This window comes from Equus quagga, chromosome 7, assembly GCF_021613505.1.
Source record: "Equus quagga isolate Etosha38 chromosome 7, UCLA_HA_Equagga_1.0, whole genome shotgun sequence".
NCBI classification, from domain to species: domain Eukaryota; kingdom Metazoa; phylum Chordata; class Mammalia; order Perissodactyla; family Equidae; genus Equus; species Equus quagga.
In genome coordinates this window covers 43,792,844-43,814,326 of record NC_060273.1, presented here as the reverse complement: position 1 = coordinate 43,814,326, position 21,483 = coordinate 43,792,844, and the positions used below count along the sequence as shown (strand labels likewise).

Here is a 21,483-nt window from a genome sequence, read left to right as displayed (position 1 = left end):
TGGCGATTCTTCAAAAAACTAAAAACAGAACTACCATACAACCCAGCTATCCCATTACTGGGTATCTACCCAAACAACTTGAAATCAACAATCCAAAGTAACATATGACCCTTATATTCATTGCAGCACTATTCACAATAGCCAAGACATGGAAACAATCCAAGTGCCAATCAACTGATGATTGGATAAAGATGTGGTATATATAAATGGAATACTACTGAGCCATAAAAAAAGACAAAGTCATCCCATTTGCAACACGGTTGGAGCTGGAGGGAATTACGCTAAGTGAAATAAGCCAGACGGAGAAAGACAAACACCAGATAACTTCACTTGTATGTGGAATATAAACAGACACATGTACAAAAAAAACAGTTCAGTGGTTACCAGGCGAAGAGGGATTGGGTAGAGGAGAAGGGGAGCACTTACGTGGTGATGGACAAGAAATAATGTACAACTGAAATCTCACATCAATGTAAACTATCATGAACTCAATGAAAAAAATATACACTTCTAAGTAACCTATGGGATCTGTTGTGATTATTTGTCCTTTCTGTTTTTTGTTTATCACACCAGAGGTTTATCAATTTTAATACTCTTTTCAAAGTACCAACCTTGACTTTTGATCCTCTCTATTGTGTCAAGTTTTGCTCTCATCTTCATTATCTCCTTCCTTTAACTTTTAAAAATAAGATAGATCATTAGCCAATTTAACAGTAATGTTTGTATGAAGATTTACAGAATACAAAGTGCTTTTCCTTTAGTCCTTAGAAGTAACCTTGTGAGTCACGTCTTTTCCCTCATTTTACACATGGGGAAAGTATAGACAAGAAAAAAAACCCATAATTATTGCACTCACTGGAATATTTGCCCTGGACTTTGCATCCAAGACCAGAGGAACTTCTCCAGCCGACCCCAGGGCCTCCTCTTATCATTTGAGATCTTAAGGGATACTCACCCAAAACAGCCATGGTTAAGGTAGGAGCCTGACTCTCACCAACCCTTCCTGCATTAATCTACAGCACATCTATTGTCAAGAAAACACGAGGGGAAGTGAAATGTGTAACGCATGAGTGGGTAGGCTGCCTAAACTGGAGAAGCAAGTGAGAAGCAGCCCCCTCAGCACCGTCGGTCACTGGACTAGAGCTGGAAGCTCCTCCTGCTGGCCCCTTTTGAGCCTGGCAAAGCAAGGCATGTCTGCTTAGAAACAACATATTGCTTGCTTAGAAGTAGGATACTACTGAGTAAACAGATCCAAAACATTGTATTTCTCAAATCGCGTCTCAGGTTCTATCTATGTGTGGGTGGTTCTTGGGGGATTTTCTTGGTCTTCAGATGCGGCTGCCTTCTACTGAGTGTCCTGATGCTGGAGTCCTGGGATGGGGGCCACCACACCGTCACATTTAACTTCACACACCCTTATACAAATGCTTCTTATTCAAGACTAGCTTCTAAGGGCTCTAATAACACTAACTTTTCCAACCCTCATTATAACCTATGAGGTTGCTACCATAATTGTCCTAGTGGGACACAGATGAGGACACACAGCATAAAACCAGGTTTAGTTTCTTGCCTAAAGTCACCTGGCGGTAAGAGTTCTCATTGAAACCTGGGCTTCATGGCAGAGACTGTGCTCTTGGCCAATGAGCTTTGTTACTTCTCTACACACGGTTCACACAAACTCCTTCCTGAGCATAACCAATACTACCAGCCTGAGAAGAACTGCCAGGTCTAAACAAGACACTCAGTGGAAAGAAGAATCGAGTTAAAGTATCGTGACTTCTTTCTCCATGTCTCCAGGCTGAGGTGCTCCGCTGAGGCTGGGGAAGAAGCATGGAGAGACCGCCCAGCCCAGGGAATCCCCTGGGGGCAGTTGTACCCAATTCCTCAAGGTCCTGATGCAGACAGACTTCAGGTTTCCACTGTATCTCCTCAGCTAACTGGTCCTTAGGTGACCCTCTGTCCTTTCTGAATCCCATGAAGGAAAAGTTCCCTTGCATTGAGTGACTGGTACTCAGTACCATTTCACCCTTAGTCTCTGTACATAAACCCACATGAAATTATTTTTCAGGCTTTCACTTTCAGACATATTTGCTAATAGAAATGTAAAGTGCACGCCTACGGAAGGCTTTTCCATACTCACTGTTAAAGTTTTCCCTTCCTGCTTTCTTTCTCCTCTCTCCTGTCTCCCCTTCTCCTCTTGCTCCTTTGAGTTCTATAAGGACTGAACTCACTCCAATCTTTCCCATGCTCCCTGTATCCTTAAGATGTGAGACCTTTAGTAAGTTATGGTAAGTTATATTTTTCTAGGAATTTTCTCATTTCACCTAAAATTTCTAATTTATTGGCATAAAATTATAAATCTTATTAATATCTGTAGCATTTCTAACATCAAACTTTAGAAATTTTCTGAGACTTCAAGGGAACAAGTACTTTATTCAAACTGTTGCAACAGGGAAAGTTCTCAAAGGGAATGTCTCTCCAAACTTGAGGAATGGGAGGTGTTTTATGGGGGAAATACACAAGAGCAGCAGCGCCTACTGCAGTTTTGGTGGGCTTTGGTAGAGTAGCTATCACAATCTTACAGAATGAGTTGTGTTTCTTCGTGGTTTGGCTCATCTTATCCTGTTCTTGGAACTGTTGACTCACGGAACTCAGAGGGAATGGGTTATTCTCTCACTATCAGGGAGCAAGGAGGTCAGTCTATGTTCAGACAAGAAAATTTTACAGTTCTCCATATTCCTTTTTATTCTTGACTTTCGTTATTTGTGCTTTCTTTTTTTCTTCATCAATCTTACCAGAGGTTTGTCAATTTTATTAGTCTTTTCCAAAAAATACACACACACATTTGGCTTTGTTGATCCTCTATGTTTTTCTACTTTATAAATGTCTTTCCTTGATCTACTTATTTTAACTTTTTTGGGATTTATTTTGATTGTTCTAACTTTTTGAGATGGTGCTTAGATGGTTAACAGGTTTCTGTTTTCTAAAATATCTTTAGGCTATGAATTTCTAAGCACTGCTGAAGCAATATCCCACTGGTCTTGCTATGTAGTATTTTCACTATCATTCAGTTCAAAATATTTTCTTCCTTAAACCATGATTAAGAAATGTTATGTCAATATCTGAATGTAAGAGAATGTCCTAGGTATCTTTTTATTATTAATTTCTAATTTAATTGCATTGTCACAGATCATACTCTGTATGATTTCAATTTTTAAAAATTTGTTGAGACTTTATGGTCCAGCATATGATCAATTTCTTCCCCCAGCTTTATTGATATAATTGACATGAAACATTGTGTACGTCAATTTTTTAAAACATTTCGTGTGCTTGAATAAAATATATTTCCTTAAGACACTGGTACAGTGCTTCAATCTATGTCCATTAGATTGCTTTTGATCATATTGTTCAAATCTGTAGCTTTACTAAGTTTTAATCTGTTTGTCCTATTAATTACTGAGAGAGGAGTCACAAATCTCCTATCATGATTGTGGATTTTATATTTCTCCTTTGAATTCTGCATGTTTGCCAACTCTGGAACTATGTCATTAGGTAGATACTAAGGTAAACCTGTTATATCATCCTAATGTTTTCTCTTCCCTGAACCTTTTGTTTTAATGTAATGATGCCCTTTATCTCTAGGAAAGGTTTGTGCCTTAAAGTCTCTATTTCATCCAATATTAGTAGAGCTACACCAGTTTCTATTGGTTACTATTTGCTTCATATAACTTCCTCGCATTGTTTTACTTTCAAACTTTGTGTGTCTTTGTATTTAAGGTGAGTCTCTCATTTGCAGCATATGGTGGAGTTTTGTACTTCTGTCTGCTATGATCTGGATGTTTGTATTCCCCCAAAATAAACATGAAATAGCAACCTGAACAGACTAAGACACTGTCTATCTTTGTCATTTAATGAAATTAAATATAAATATTGATATTTTTGGCTTAAGATCGACCATCTTGTTTTCCTGTCCCACCCGTTTATTTGCTTTTCATTGATTTTTTAACTCACTTTTTGTCTACTAGTATTGAAATTATACATTCTATTTGATGGATTCCCCTAGATTTTACAATATGCTTGGGATTAACCAGAACCTTTACGCTCATATACTTCACTCCTTTTTACTCCCTTGTGTTATCTGGTATTGTAAGTCTATCTTATTTTAACAACTCTAGATTTTTATTGTTTTGTATAAAATGTCCATTTACATTTGCCTAAATATTTCTTACCCAATTTGCTCTTCGTTTCTTTTTGTCTCTCAGAACCCCATCTGGGATCCCTTTCCGTATGAAAACACATTCTTTAGAATTTCCTTTATGGATGGTCAGGAAGGGATAATGAAACAAATTTTTTTCTTAAAATGTGCTTGTTTTGTCCTCATTCTTGAAAGATATTTTCACCAGGTATAACCTAGAGGTTGACAGTTACATTTTCATTTCACTCTTTTGGCTTCCATCGTTGCTGTTGAGAAGTCTGTTATTCCTTTGAGGGTAATGTTTTTGGCTTTAGCTGTTAAATTCTTTTTTCTCTTTGATTTTCTGCAGTTACACTATGTGTGTAACAGGTGTGATTTTTATAAATTAATCCTGTTTGTATTCTTAGGGATTTTAAATCTGTAGACTTGTATTTTTCACCACCTCTCGAAAATTCTCAGCCCCATTCCCTTTGCCCCTTTTCCTGTCGTTGCCTTCTGATTAAGTATGTGTTAAACTTCCCAATAAAACCTTTCCTCCTCTGCATTTCCCCGTATTTCTCTATCTCTGCACTGCACTCTGGATAATTTCTTCACCCATACCTTTCAGCTCACCAATTCTCTTGTCACAATCTGTTACCAAATATATCTTTAAATACTTTAAGCTGTTTTTGCAAATGTACCTGATAATTCAATATGTGAAGTCTACAGCGAGTTTGTTCTTCTCTGCTGGTTTCCAGCCATATTGCCTTTCTTCCTTATGTGCCTGATTATCTTTCCTTGCTTCTTAATTGCTCCTGAAAAATTACCTATAGGGGTTACCCGAGGTTTAGACAGAAGAAGTGCTCTTCCAAAGAAGTTTTGTGTTTGCTTCTGTCAGGTCTCAGGTTATGTTCACCTGGGTTGTAAGGGCTGGTTAGTGACCAAAAAGTGTCAGGCATGTTTTCTTTTCCCTTTTACTTCTACTGCTCTGCTCAGTAACAACGCTACTGTCTCCACAGTCCCTTGAGGCTGGGGGATGGGTTTACACCTGGTTTATCTTATCCCGGGGATGTAACACTTTGGGAACCCAGCTTAACGCTGGAAAGGTCTCCTGAGTCATCACCTCAGGTGGGCCTAACATGACCTTCTGTCTCTCTCATGCCCTGTGGCTGGTGAAGTAGCGTCCAAATGTGTAGCATCAGCAAATGGCCTAAGGCATAAGCAGATTTGGTGTTCCCCTCTCTGATGACAGGATCCCATTTTTAAACTGCCCTGGCTGTTTAAACTGCAGTATCTTTTCATCCTTAATACTCTTTTGAGGAGGGATTACTATCTATATACTTTTAAATGCAGTCTTTATTCATTGTTTTTGGTGGGAAACTGGCCCAAATAACCTAACCTACCTTTACCAGAAAGTATTGTCCCACCTTTTCAATTTTCTACACTTTGAGTTTCCCAGTCTAGATTTTTAGATTTATATACTTTATTTCTAACCTTCTAATGCTCGCCCACGACATTTTATCACTTAGTTAATAAAATCTAGAGTTAAACAGCATCTTGACCCTCTTTCCAAATAATACAAGCACTTTAGGCCACTTTCACACCGATCTTCCAGCTTCCAATTTACCTACTATTGTCTAACATTTCAATTCTATCTTTAGCCCTGTAAATGAGACACTGCTTTTTAAAAAGTGTTTTGACTTACCTACACGTTGGCAATTTTATTTTTCTTCTTGCATATCAGACATTTTCTTTGGAAAGAGGTGGGGAATGCTGGTCTCTAAACCAGCTCAAGTCCCGAGGTGGCCATGAACAGGCAAAGCTGCACCAGCTCATTGGATCTGCACCACAAAGTCCGCCTGGAATGGCTGGAGACCTGAAGACCACCCCCCACCCACCTCCAGGATCAGCCTGAGCGGCATGTGTCCAGCCCTAGGTTGACTTGAGGCCTGGGCCAAGAGGCCCTTGTGGCCCAATTCCTGTGGGTTGGAGTCAGTGGAGGCCTCAGTAGGAACATGTCCCAGTGCTGGGTGGGCATGGGGACTCAGAATCCCCATCTGAGTGGTACCTGTCTTCTCCCTTGTTATTTAAATTGTGTCTCTCAAAAGCAGGCAGTGCATTAGGCCCACATGGAGCTCAAGTATACGTGTGTGTGAGGGGGGTGGAGGCCTTGAGCCACTGACGCATCGGCAGCCCTGGCCACACAGAAACCTCAGGTATCCCTCCTATTTCCCACTCTTCCCTCTTAAAAAACCCAATTCTATTGTCCTGCCCGGAAGTCACTGCTGCCTCCCTCTTTCCAGCTGGCCGTGGTCACTTTCCTCTGAATTCTGCCTAGTTTAGTTCAGTGTCCATTAGGGTGGCTTTGCTTGTGAACGTTCTCCCTTTTCTATCTTCTATTTACTCCTGCTGCCTACTGCCTAGGACAGAGGACTGTGCCTAGCAGATCCTCAATAAGTACTCGCTGGATAAATTAATCCAAGTCTGTGGAGAGGGTCAGGTTTGCCAGTGTTGCATGTACAGGACAAAGAGCAAGTGTGGCTGCAACATTCCAAAGTGGAGTAGAGTGGCAGAAAGGCTCTTTCCCTCTCCTGTCCTAGCTTCATTCCTCCTCCTCCACCACAACATACCGCTGGAGGTCTGGAGACAAACGGAAAGAATTATAGTCCTAGAGAGAGGCATGGAAACTATGTGGCTAGACGGAGAAATTCTAAGCAGTAGGAAACTATCTCGCTAGATTGTTCTCTTAAAGGAGTGGATTTTGGAGCCAGAGAGACCTGACTTAGAGAATATCCTTGGACAGGTTACTTAACTCTCAGAAGACACTCCATTTATCCTTTGAGTTACCTAGTTAAAGTCTATCTGTTCCCAACAGAACTGTTTCTGTATGGCAACTATCACTCACACAGCCTAACGACTCCCAGGAGTTATGAGCCAGCCCCAGTATGAGGATCAATCCATTCTGTGCCTCTCCTGGTGGAGGCACCACCTAATTTCTCATGAAACCCGAGCTACAAGCCCTGTGGGATGAGTACTCTGCTGCCCTCCCTGGTTTGGATCTGATATAACTTACCCACAAAGATGTGACACCAAAATGGCTTTCTCTGCATACTGCTCCATCTAAAGTCAGTCACGGCTTGTTTACTGTTGAGGAGTTTCTTTATTGGAGTTCCGCCTTACCTCGCTACAACTATCTAGCTCTTCATGGCCAAGAAAGAGTGAGCCCTGAAGAAAGTATTGATAACATTTTACAACAGACAATACACACATGTATGCATGAAATCTTTACAATAACACATTCCAAAACAATCAAACATTTAACAGGATACATTAAGAAGCATCAATTTCTTCCTATCCCTTGATTATTGGTAGCTACTTAAGCTTTTTAGCTCCTGCATTAAAATGCCCTCCTTCTCTTCATTGCTATTCATAGGAATCCCTGAATCAAGTCTGTTTGTGCAAGGTGCAAATTCATGTTGAAGACATGTTCCATTAGTTACTGAATGTGCTGAATTGCTCTCCACGGTAGAACCTTTTATCTGTAGCATAACGTGTGAGGTTTTCACTCCTCACATATTCATCATTCATTGAGGGGGTTCATTTGAAATTTTTTAAGTTTCACCCATTTAACTACTGTATCACATTACAATAGAACAGTCCAATTAACCTGCATTTTTTTTGAATGACTCTCTCCTACCTCATTAGATTTATAAGTCTGCACTTTTTACTTTTCCTACAACAAAATCCAACTTTTGTTTCAGAATTTGTCATCACCCCCCCAAATCATTCAATTATATCAAGTTTATACTTCATGATCACTATTATTAAATAAATTTATATTCCCTGAATTTGCCTGCTGGAGGCCCTTCTTGGATTTTTTCTACTGACCAATGTATAATTGGGATTCAAAGCTATCCAGGAATTTCCCACATTTCTATTCACAGAATTTATCCTAATATGAACTTTCTGATCACGATTATGTGACTTCTAATTGAAGTCCTTTCCTCATCCATGTGTTTTCTTTTATGCCCAGAAATGTCTGCTTATTTTGAAGGCTGTGTTTAACCCCCATCATTTTGATAAAGGTTGTATCGCCAGGATGAACCATTTTATATTCCAGAAGGGCTCAACCATCTTGACTTGGGAGACTTTCTTGCGGGCTATCATCAAAGATCACATAGAAAAGATTACTCAGGGTTTCATTTAGACTATGTAAATTATAAGCCATGAACAAGGATCTCAGACATTCTTACATTCATAAGGTTTTTCTTCCATTTGAGTTCTTGGAGACTTGGCAAGCTCCGCCTCCTACAGCGAAATGCTTATCCTGGTCCCATCCAGAGCATCCTCTCCCTCATGAGTTCTTTTCTGTGATGTGCTACTATGACTTCCCACATTTGTCACATTTAAAGATTCCTCTCCAGTGTGGGTTCTTTTATGCTTGGTGAGATTTGATCTGATATTAAAAGCTTTCCCACACTCACTACATCGGTATGGCTTCTTTCCAGTGTGGATCCTTTTGTGTTGGTCAAGGACTGATCTATAATTGAAGGATTTCCCACACTCACAATTATAGGGCTGCTGCCCACGGTGGACGCTCTTATGGTTGATAAGACTTGAGTGTGAGATGTATGCCTTCCCACACTCATCACATTCATAGGGTTTCTCACCCGTGTGGATCCTTTTATGTACTGTGAGGCCTGAGCTGTTCCTGAATGCCTTCCCACACCTATCACATACATAGGGTTTCTCCCCCGTGTGGATCCTCTTGTGTTGAGAAAGGAGTGAGCTGTAACTAAAAGATTTCCCACACTCAACACATTTGAAGGGTTTCTCCCCTAGATGGACTCTTTTATGGCTTATAAGAGTTCTGCTTGAGAAAAAAGCTTTTCCACATTCATCACATGTGTAGGGTGTCTTGCCAGGGTGGGTACTTTTATGGTTAATAAGGCTTGAGTGTGAGATGTAGGCTTTTCCACACACATCACATCCATAGGGCTTCTCACCAGTATGGATTCTTTTATGCACTTTAAGGCTTGAGTTGTTTCTGAAGACTTTCTCACACCTGTCACATTCGTAGGGTTTCTCTCTAGTGTGGACCCTTTTGTGTTGAGAAAGGAGTGAGGTGTAATTAAAAGATTTCTCACACACATCACATTTGTAGGGCTTCTCCCCAAGATGAATCTTTTTGTGGTTTATAAGGGTTCGGTATGTGATGAAGGCTTTTTCACACTCATCACATTTATAGGGCTTTTCCCCAGGGTGTACACTTTTATGATTTATAAGGCTTGAAAGTGAGATGTAGGCTTTCCCACATTCTTCACATTTGTAAGGTCTCTCCCCACTGTGGATTCGTTTATGTACTTTAAGGCCTGAATTATTTCTGAAAGCTTTTCCACACTCATCACACCCAAAAGGCTTCTCCCTTGTATGAATCCTTTTATGTTGCTCAAGGGCAGAGCTGTAATTGAAGGATTTCTCACAATAGCTACATTTATAGGGCTTCTCCCCAAGATGGATTCCTTTGTGGTTTTTAAGGCTAGAGCGTGAGATATAGGCTTTCCCACACACATCACACTTATATGGTTTCTCCCCAGTGTGGAGCCTCCTGTGCACTTTGAGGCCTGAATTGTTTCTGAACGTTTTCCCACACACATCACACACATAAGGTCTCTCTCCAGTGTGAATGGTTTTATGCTGAAGAAGAAGTGAATTATAGCTGAAGGATTTTCCACACTCCTTACATTCATGAGCTTTCTTCCCAGGGTGAATGCTTTTATGGACTGCGAGGCCTGAGCTATAGCTGAACGCTTTGCCACAGACATCGCACTTGTAAGGTTTCTCTCCCGTGTGGATCCTTTTATGCACTATAAGGCCTGAGCTGTTCCTGAAGGCCTTCCCACATTCATCACATTCATAAGGTTTCTCTCCAGTGTGAATGACTTTATGCTGAATAAGGAGAGAGCTATAATTAAATGATTTCTCACACTCATCACATTTATAAGGTTTATCTCCAAAGTGAATGCTTTTATGGTTTAGAAGTGTTCTGCAGGTAATGAAGGCCTTCCCACATTCATCACATTCATAGGGCTTCTCACCTGTGTGGATCCTTTTGTGGACCCTAAGGCCAGAGCTATTACTGAAGGTTTTCCCACAGATGTCGCATTCGTAGGGCTTCTCCCCTGTGTGGATCCTTTTGTGGACTCTGAGACCAGAGCTGTTCCTGAAGGCCTTCCCACACTCACCACATTCATAGGGCTTCTCCCCAGTGTGGATCCTCTTATGTTGGTCCAAAACAGAGCTATAATTGAAGGATTTTCCACACTCATCACACTTACAGTTCTTCTCCCCAGAATGGGTACTCTTGTGGTTGATTAGGCTGGAGTAGGACATGTAGGCTTTCCCACATTCCTCACACTTGTACGGCTTCTCCCCAGTATGGATCCGCTTGTGGACTCGAAGGCTCGAGCTGCTCCGGAAAGACCCTCCACAGTCATTGCACTCATAGCGTTTTTCCCCAGTGTGCATAATTTTATGTTGAACAAGGCGGGAATTATATTTGAAGGATTTCCCACACTCATCACATTTATGCGATTTCTTAGCAGCCCTGCTTTTCTGCTGTGGACTGGGGTGAGAGTTTCCATTAATGTTCTCCACACATTTGCCTTGTTCACTGCTTTTCTGTTCTATAGAGACAGTCTGGTGTGTAACATGTTTTGAGGTCAGATGTAAGCTTTCCTCACATGACTTGTCTTCCTCTTCTATCTTTATATTTGCTGTGTTCTTGGCTTTGCCAATCTTTTCTCTGATGTCACTTTTGTCTTCCTTCATTCTTTTTCCCTCAGGCTTTTCCAACTGATTCTCTACCTTGCTATCCCAATCACACGTTTCACCAACCTTAGATTCCTGCATATGATCCTTGTGGAGACCTTCCACTTTTGGCCACACGGATTCTGCATTTCCAACATTTTCATACTTTTCAGTTGATTCCTCATCCTCAGTGCCCCTTGTCTTCAAATGTGACACTAAACCAAGAGAATGAAAATGATACTTGTTCACTTTGTTTAGAAGAAACTGAAAGAATTACATCCAAATTCACTCATTCACTTGAAAAATGTTTATTGACTGCATGCTGCGTGAAAGGTACCATTTTTAATGGCTAGGGATACAATACTGAACATGCCAAAATTTCTGCCCCTGTGGAGCTAATGTTAAAATGCTAGATCCCTGAATTTCCAATGGAACGAAGAACTTCTCTATTCTTGCATAACAGCTTAGTATGAGGGCAAGTTGAAATGATGCACAGAACCAAGGGCAACATGATCAGTTTTTGAAAAATGTCACCTAGTCAGGAAAACCAATCAGAGGGTAGAAGAAATCTCTGAAGAAGAGGAAAAAGAAAGATTAATAAGTGAGACAATAGTTAAGAAGACAATCAGCAGAGGGAAAACTAAAGAAGAGGAGAAATCAGTACCTGGGTAGAGAGACTAGGGAGGTGGTCATGAAATCATGAGGAGAGTCCTGTCAGAGAGGAGAAAGAAAGCAAACTGCAGCTACATGGAGTTGGTCTGGTCTCCTGGACTTCCTCGCCAAGGAAAACACCGACTGTTGCAAGTGGGTAGTCAGGCAAGAGGAACTCTAAACAGAAGAACACACTCCGGCCTGCCAGGCAAAGAGGCTTTCACCCCTACTTTACGAGCAGGCTAACTGCAGTCAGAGCACATCAAAGTATAGAAGCTAAAACACAAACCATCAAGCAAAGGGAATAATACTGCCTAGGTTCAAATGCCTAGCTGCATGACCTCAAGAAAGTTACTTAACCTCTCTGTGCCACAGCTTCCTTATCCGTAAAATGAGGGCACCAGGGTTGAGATAACATACGTAAAATGTTGAGAACAATGCCTGTTACTTGGTGAGCGTGATACTTATCTCATTATATATTCGAGGTTGGGTGATTAAGCAGGGTTGAGACCTGGGGATAAAGCACAGGACTCAGGAAAGGTAAAGTGCTTCTCAAAGCAGCTTTCAGGGCTCAGACAGGGACTCTCCATTCCCCTGAAGGCAGTCTACACACAGGTGGCACTCCATCAGCATCCAGGTACTGACAGACTAACTCCAGAGAACAAAAGAAACAATTCTAAGCTTGTTATCCCCCAACCTTGGACAATGAAACATTTCTGATTCGACTTAGTTAAAATTTGGATCTCCTCTCTTACCCTGGGTATGAGACTCTCTTGGGTCAGCACTCGAATTCTGTCAGTCCTGCTTAGAAACTCTATCTGTGAACATGTGAGGAGGAAGCAGGGGCAATAAAAGAAAAGCAAGATATACACTCTGGAGTGGACATGTATAAAGAATCACACTCATGATCCATTTACGCTTACGGGATTGCAAAGATGGACTCTGAATTAAAACTTACAGAACAGGAGAAGAAGCTAGGAACTCAGCACCACAAAGATCAAATAAAGCACTACTCAGTAGACACTCCACCAAAAGGTGGTTCAGCTGAGAAAGCTTCACAAAATGACTATTAAGTAATACTAGGTAAGAGATCTTCAGAGGTCACTGAGGAACTGTGGCCTAGTTCCTTACTCCCTTTCTTTACTACTTTGGGCAGAACACTCCACGTCACTTAAACTCTGAAGGCTACTGAGTGGGCAGTGGAATTCCAGAACCATCAACAGCAACACAGCTTTTATCTGTGCTCTGAATCCTGCTCCCACACACTCATCAGCAAACCTGCTCCATCCATTCCCATGGCCTTGGCCCCTCCACCTCTACTTATCCTCAGCCCTCAGAAGAGAATGAAGTTTGAGTTCCTACAGCCATAAAACCACATCCCCTAAAATAAACACACAAAAATTGTAGGAGAAAAACAGAAAAGGAAGAGCTATGAGGGGGAATAGCTATACTTGATATTAAAATACACCACAAACCCTCTATAACTGAAACAGCATGGTGCTGGTGTATAAACAGACTAACGGAATAGAATACAAAGTCCAGAAATAGTTCTAATTACACACAGAAATCAAGCACATGATAAAGACAGTAGGTCAAATTACTGGTACAAAGATGGTCTTTACAATTGTGTTGGAATAACTACACAGCCATTTGGAAAAACAAAATTAGATCCATTGTTTACACCATACACAGGAATAAACACCAAATGGAGCAGAGCTTTAAATGTAAAAAAGTCACACTATACAAATACTAGAAGAAAACATGGGTGAATGCCTCTACAACTGGGTATCGAGAAAGCTTTCTAACTATGACCCAAATGCAACAAAAGGTTGATGAATGTGACTATATAAAAATAAAATTGCATGGCAAAAATGCCATAAGTGAAATAGAGAATAAAAGACAAAATGGAAGAAAATATTTGCAACATGCATCATATATAAGGGCTTATATCCCTAATACATAAAGAATTTTCAAAAATTGAAGACAGACTAAAAGTCCTACAGAAAAAATGGGCAAAAGACATAGACAATTCACAAAAAGAAATATTAAAATGGCCCTTAAACATGTTTCCAACTGTAACATATCATTTCTCATCTGCCCAGACTGAGAAATAGTCAAAAGCTTGACAATACACTCTGTTGGTGAGGCAGTGGGGGGAAACAGGAACTTGCGACTCACACATTACTGGGAAGGCAAAGTGGCATAACCCATGTTGAGGGGAATTTGCCAAGAGCCAATACAACTATGTATGCATTTACACTGCACTCCAGAAATCCATCTAGGAATTGATACTGAAGATCCACTTCCAATAATATAAAGTATATATGCACAAAGTTATTCATTGTAGCATTATTTGTAGCTAGAAAATCTGAAAAACAACCTACATGTCCAAGCACAGAAGATTGGTTTAACAAACTACAGCACATATACACAATGGAGTGCTAAAAAAGAATGAGGAACATCTCTATAAGTTGATTAATAGGGAGCAATTTCCAGGATATAATGTAAAGTGAAAAAGAGCATATATGCTAAGTTTTATGTAAGAAAGAAGGATAATAAGAAAACGAGCATATATCTTATCTTTATAGTAATGAGAGAAACCAGCAATCAATGAAGTCTGTTACTTATAAGGAGTGGGGTGGGAGGAACAGAGCAGAAGGGATAGAGGAGAGAGACACTCTAAGTACAGCTTTCTGTATAGTTTTTACCTGTGAAAGGATAATAATGTTCTGCATATTCAAAGAATAAAATTAAATCAATGAGAATGAGAAAGAAAAGCAGCCAAACCAGAAAGCAAACAGAAATACATGAAATTATCTGTGTTTCACATGAATACTGTAACCACAGGAAGGAAACAACAAAAAAAAAAAGAGAAATAACCCATGCCACTTCAGCACATAACATACCACTATATCCTCATACTCTTGGTCTGGAGGAGGGTGGAGGGGCAGTGGGGAGGAGCTGCAAATCAACTGTACTCTTTTTAGTAGGTTTGTTTTCTGCAGTGGAATGGGCAAAGCAATTCTGAAACAATTTTAGATGTGTTATGGGACTGAGTAAATGTCCTGATTTAGTCGTGAGCCAGGGCTCTCCTGGAGGAAGAGGGGACATAAAAATAAGGAATAGGGGAAGGCAAGAAAGAACCCTGTAGGGATGAACTGAGGTATGGTGTGAACTCATGATTCTAAATTAAATATATGCACATAAATATAAATGTATGAATATTCACACGTGTATATGTACATATATTCCCTAGCTCTCCACTGAAAAGCTAAGAAGCAAAAACATCTCAGTAGTAATGGGCACATCAAGCACTCTGTTCTTGGTCTCTACTACCACTGCCTACTAAAAGGAAACAGCTCCTCAGAAAAATGGCCGATTCCAGGCTGGGGACAGGATACACACAAGATGAGCTGGGTCATGTTATGCTAGCAAGTAAGGAGATACTAAAAAAAACGATGGGGGCATGCCACAAGAGCCTGCTTGAACACTTAATTTAGGTTCCATAATAACTACATACAGTAATGAATTATAAACCATTGAAAATAGGATTTCAGGAGTCCATACAAACAGGAGAGAAAGAGAGGCCTCTTGCTTACAGAATGCCAGGGCTGGTTGGTAATGTGGAAAGAGTAGCAGAGTTGGCAAAAACAAAAGCAACATTCTGCAGATATTGGAATAAAGACTAGATCAAGGGAGAACTATCAATGGATGCTAAATCTAGGGGGAGATTATGACAACCAGTGGTATATTTGCAGGGTCTTAAAATAGTCCCCCTAGACTACAAGGGAAAAAATAGCATTCTAAATATCACCAAACTGGAAAGATGGACATCAAGTGCTTCCAGAAGTGACACCCTGAGGGTCACCTATGAGAATGCATTACCTAAACTGAATCACAAGGAAATATCAGGTAAATCCAAAACAAAGAATATTCTACTAAAAGGTGTTTGTATTCTTGAAAAGTATCATTTTCATAGAAGAAAAAGAAAGGCTATACAAATGTTCCGGATCAAAGAAGGCTAAAGAGACTTGACCAGTAAATTCAATACCTGACCTGGAGTGGATCTGTACTGGAGGGAAAAATTGTTATAACACTGTATGTAACACATAATAATAGTGTCAAGTGAACAAAACTGGAATATGGATGGTAGATTAAACTAGTATAAACTTTAAATACAATGAAGGTTCCAGTTGTAAAAAGAATCATGCAAGAGAATATTCCTATCCTTAGTAAATACACCCTGAAATATCTAGGGGTAAAGGGCCATGATGTATGTATTGCCCTCAAATGATTTATTAAAAAAAAATTATATGTATGAAACAGCAAGAGAAGACAAATGAAATGTTAACTACAGTTGAATATGAGTACAGACTTTTTTTTACTCTCTTATTCTTGAAAATTTTCCATCTGAAATGATTTCCAAATAAAAAGTTCAAAAAATGTCAAAAAGTAAATTTAAAATTCCCTCAACTCTATCTTCCCCTCCAGGTACTGCTTTTCGCCATCCTGCCTCCTGTTCACAGCTGTGTCTAACACTAGTCTTCACATTCCCATCTCCCCTCCTGCCTCATCTACTCAGTCTGATTGCTCCCACTAAGACCATGCCGCACTAGCTTCTTCAGGGGCGGGCGCGGACTCCCCAGCCTGCTGCCCCGTGGATGTTCCTGGCTCCTCTGTTCCACCTCAAACCTTTCCTCTTCTAACTCAACACCCTCCCTGGGCAGCCCCATCTATATATGTGGCTCCTACCACTCCTGTAAGCTGCCTCTCAGGTATTATCTCCGGCCCAGACCTCTTTCTTCAATCACAGACCCTCCTGTCCACCTGTCCTCCCCTTCGCCTAAAACAGAAGTGGGCTCTTCCCCTTCCCTCACCCCTCCACATCCAGAACAGCCCTTAAGACCAGGTGATTCTACTGCTTGAAAGTTCAAGTCCCTACCCCCAACTCCATTCCCATTGCTAAGGCCTTAGTTTAAGCACTCCTAAATGCCCTTCTGAACTTCTCCCATAGTCTTCCTACCTTCACTTGTATCCCTCCAACAGCCGTCAAGTTTTGAAAAATGCACATCTGGTCACTCTCCAATGCCAAATCTTCCCAGGCTACTTAGCGTGGCACTTGAAGCCGTCTGCATCCGGGCACCTGGAGTGACTTGCTGGATACCAAATGGGCCACGCTAATCCACCCCTCACTGCTACTGCATTCGGGAATCCTCAGTCTGAATGGACCCTTTCCACTGACTCTCTGACAGATGAATTCTTTGTCCTCTGTGATTCCCTGTTTGATTGGCTGCTGACTGGCCTGGTCTGCACGAAATCACAAATCCTCGACTGCTTACCTCTCTGACCTAGCCAGGCAGAGGAGTCTCCCTGTCTCACCCCTGCTTAACATCCTGTTTGGGTGGAAGCACGGTGTCCCATCACCTGATGGAGTTCACCCAATCTTCTTAATGACTGAAATCAAGACATCAATATAAATGTGCATTTTTATTGAAAATAGATGGTTTGCAATAAGATTCATATTAATCAATACTGAGACTAAGAAAAGGTCAGTCAAAAACACAGGCAGAAAAGTACCAAGACTTAAAAAGCCAGCACTAGGGTAAATGCTGTTGCTGTGGTCTGAATGTTTGTGTCCCCCTCAAATTCATGTTGAAATCCTAACCCCCAAAGATGATGGTATTAGGACGTGGGGTCTGTGGGAGGTGTTTATGTCATGAGGATGGAGCCTTCACGAAAGGGATTAGTGTTCATGTAAAAGAGACCTCACAGAGATTCCTTGGTGCCTTGATCTTGGACTTCCTAGCCTCTAGAATTGTGAGAAATAAATTTCTGTTGTTTATAAGCCATCCAGTCTGTAGTACTTTGTTATAGCAGCTCGAATGCACCAAGCTACTAAAATGTAGACAATCAAAAGAATGTAACAAAACATTAAGTTATCTTTATAAACAATAAGATGCATTCCAGTATCTCAGTTATCTCTGAGGCCGGGTATTGCCCAAGGAATTTAGATTATGATCCTGTTTTTTTTCCCAGGCACTGGGCTAGTCCTGGGGATGCAAAGATGGTTAAGACAAGGCCCTGCTATCAAGGAGCTTCAGACTAGTCGGAGAACCAGGCAGGAAAATAACTAACACATGATAAAAACATCAGCTACAGGGCACTGATGAAAGGAGGGAAGGGATCAACTCTGCTTCAAATGATTAGGAGAGCTTCGGGAAGAGGAGGAGAGCAGTTCCAGCAGAGGAAGGAGCAGGTGCGAAGGGACTGGTGTTCACTACCTTCTGTACAGCCGGAACAGAGGGTGGCGGGCACAGCTGGACAGGTGGGCAAAAATAAGGGCTGCACCAGGGTCTGCTCATCATACTAAGGAATCTAGATTTGATCCTGAGGAGATGTAGGTAAAGGAGTAGCAAAGCTGGATATGAGTTTTGGAGGATCACTTATTCCATTAAATTAAGAGTTGATAAACTTTTCTGTAAAGGGCCAGACAAAAAATATTTTAAGCTTTGTGGGCCACATATCACTTTGTCACTTATTTTTCTTTGTTTGCTTTCTAACATTCTTTTTAAAATGTAAAAACCATTCTTGGCTTGCAGGCCATACAAAAACAGACCATAGGCCCAGTAGTTTGCCAACCTCTGTTAAATAATATCAAGGAATCAGAGTTAATGTAGGATGATGTGATAATAGCACTGTGGCTATGTTAAAAGTGCCTCTTTTTTTGGTAGATTGAAGTATGCTAGGATGAAATGGCACGATGTCTGGAATTCCCTTTAAAATAACTTCAACAAAGAAAAAATAAAAAGGCAAAGACGAAACAAATGTAGAACCTGATAATTGTTGAATCTGAGCTATGGGTACATGGAGTTTATTGTACTACTCTGCTGTATGCTTACATATTTTCATAATAAAAAATTCAAAGAAATAAGGATCACTCATATCAAACGAAGTGAGAAAATGGATTGAGAGAAGAGATAACTGAGTCGTGGAGTCTGGGAGGAGGTTATTATAATCCAATCAAGAAGACTGATGTGGTGGCTAAGTCACGTTTCCCCAAGACACTAGAAAATAATCACTCCAAAACCATGACTCCTGTATAGAGGGCTTAACAGATTTAATGTCTTAAGAATTCTACAGGCTGGATGGGAAACTCCTCTCTAACCAGTTCTCAGCAGGAAGCACGACCCAACAGCCTGTTTACATCTGTCAAAACTGTCAGCCATAGAATGCCTTCCACTCCTTCCAAATTACACATGACTGATCACCTCTGGGCGCCTCTGTGCCTGTAGTTCACATTCCTCCACCAATGCCTAAAAAAGTTCATGCAGATAGTAAGAACCTGCGCTTAATTCTTGCTGTCCCGGTCCCAAAGAGTCAGGAGCCACTTTCTCAAGAGCCTAGACAATGCGCAAGAGAGGAACTGTGGCCCACTCTGGCCAAAAATTCCTGCCCATTAACAACAGACTGCAACAAGCAACATACCCAGCAGCTACTTTGGATTTCCAGAGTGCAAACCATATTCCACAAGTCAATCTACCATCAAATGTCACAGCTGGATTCTGTACCTTAAGTTCTTAGATATTATATTTGGCTTGGAAACGACCAGAGAAAACAAGAGGGAATGTGAGCACAAAATGCTCACCAACTCAGAAGAAAGAGTATCTAGGAAGTGGGAGAAGGGGACAAATGAAAGATGGGACTAAAGAGTAAGTGACAAAAGTGATATACAGATGAAAGAAAGAGAATATGGTGCATGGTTTAGTTACTATTGCATCTAGTTCATGAATATAAGAATTGCAAATGGTTAACATGAATTGGTTCTCTTGCTTAAAAGTAGAAACAAGGATTAAAGGTGATTTTTCCTTAAAGTAAACAATGAAATAGAACATTCTCATACCTGGTAGTGGAGAAGAGATTTCTAGTCATCCTGGGGAATAAGGTAAGCAAAGGAGATTCTTATGAGAGGCTGAGAGATTTTTCTGAAGCTAAAGGGGCAGAGACTGGCTTGAAGAGAGTCATTAATAGAATTAGTTTGTTAGGCTAGCATAAGGCTATCGTTTGTAAACACAAGTCTCAGGAGAGAAAAGGTACTTGGTTTTATTTTTTAAACACTCTACATGAGTTATTATAATAATGATTTGGCATATTTAAAAATTTACCAATAACTGGCTCAGTTAATGTAAAAACAAAGATTATTTTGATTAACCCCTTCTTTAGAAACTCTTGCTCAGATACGCCCAAGTACAACGTCATTGAGAGCACCATTGTTTGAAGTAACAAAAAAACTGCAAACAATGCAAATGTCCCCCGAATAGACCTAAAAAATTACGGAACATCCAAACAATGCCAATCCAATACCACAACACTGTTTAAAAAAAAAAGCTCTTCCGAAGATCCCTTGGATAAAGTGAAAGAAGCAAAGGGCCAGAACTTTGGAGAGTACCCTAACACCTGTGTGGGAAAAAGGGGGAACTAACTACATTTATATTTGCCAGTATTTGCATATACAAACTCTGGAAGGCTACACAAACTAACACATATGGACCTACGGGGCCTGGGCCTAGGAAGATGGCTCAACAGGAGCAAACTTTTTCACTGATACCTTAGACTTTAAGCACTTGAATCATAGAATATATTAAGAAAACAAAACCCTCGTGCTCTCAAAAAGAAAACACCCCTGGCGGCCACCTAGTCCAAACGTCTTATAGCCGCATACCAGCCCTGGCACCCCATTCATCGTCGGCGGCCCCCGGGGCCAGGAGCCTCCCCGCCCGCCGCCCCCGGGCGCACCCGTCCGTGCACAGGTGGGCTTCCCCAGGGCAAGGCCGCGGAGCGCCGCCGCCGGGCTCGGCCCACACCCGCGGCGGGAGTCCCTCAACACCCTCCCCGCAAGGAAACAAAGCAGGGGGAGTCGAATCCGATCACCCCGGGGCCCCTCCAGAGCTCGTGTTCACTCGAGTCCCGGGCCACGCTTCGCTGCAACGGGGCCGCGCAAGCAGCTTGTCTTAGAGCGCTAACTTGCAGGGTCCCCTCCGGCCCGAGACAGCAGCGAACAGCTGGGAAACACGGGAGCCGGGCCTAGCCCTTCTCTGGGCACCGGGCAGCCCCAAACCGGCCCGGGCCCGCTCGGACGGCGCAATCGGGGACCAGAGGGAGCCCGGTCGGCTCTAGGGGCGCGCCCTCCACCCTCGGCCGGCCCGAGGTCTTCCCTCCCGTCCACTCCCCGGAATGCGCCTCCTGAGGAGCGTCCGGGGAGGCAGCAGCTTCCTTCAAGATCCCGCCCGAGACCCGAGGGGCACCCAGGACCCGGCCAGGAAGGGAAGCGCGCGGCAGACGAGGGCCGGGGGCAGGAGCGCGGGCGGCCGCAAACTCACGTACTGGCTGTGGCGGCGCCGCGGGAGCCCGGCCGCCGGCGGGACAAAAGCGCGGACGGCCCTGCCGGAAGAACGCGCGCCGCTCCGGGCACTTCCGACTCCTCTCTGGGCGGCTGGAGGACCGAGTCGATGGTAGCTCTGCGTTCGGGCACGTGACCCACGAAGCGCTCGGAGGGCAACGGCTCAGAGGGAGGGTCGTCCCTTTTCTGTTTAGCGAGTGCCCGCCCCTTGGCCCGCGCTGGGGCCGTACTCGAGGAACTGTTGGCGCCGCTTCCGGTTTTGGTGGACTTCCTATTCCGGGTTGAAGCCGACTGTCAGGCCCGTGATGGGCTCGGGGGAGTAAACACGTAACGGTCTGAGTCCTTGGACACGGAACTCGTTCTACAGAGAGCCCGTGGGCGCCCGGGGCCACGCGGGGGTGGGAGGCGGGGATGCAGGAGGGAGGACGCGGGGGGTTAGGCGGGGTGGGGG

General features: G+C 42.2%; 1 protein-coding gene across 2 annotated transcripts; it reads right to left on the bottom strand.

Annotated features, from left to right (window-relative positions):
- Positions 1-291: 291 nt before the first annotated feature.
- ZFP62 (ZFP62 zinc finger protein) lies at positions 292-21,208 on the bottom strand. Of its 2 annotated transcripts, none has more exons than XM_046668125.1 (2): positions 21,017-21,208; positions 292-11,199 (listed from the first exon to the last, which is right to left on the bottom strand). In XM_046668125.1, coding segments are annotated over exons 1-2 (2,718 nt in total). In that variant the 5' UTR covers positions 21,018-21,208; the 3' UTR covers positions 292-8,482. The 2 variants fall into 2 exon arrangements, with proteins under 2 accessions (XP_046524081.1, XP_046524082.1); XM_046668126.1 differs by lacking the exon at positions 21,017-21,208 and adding an exon at positions 16,975-16,993.
- Positions 21,209-21,483: the final 275 nt, after the last annotated feature.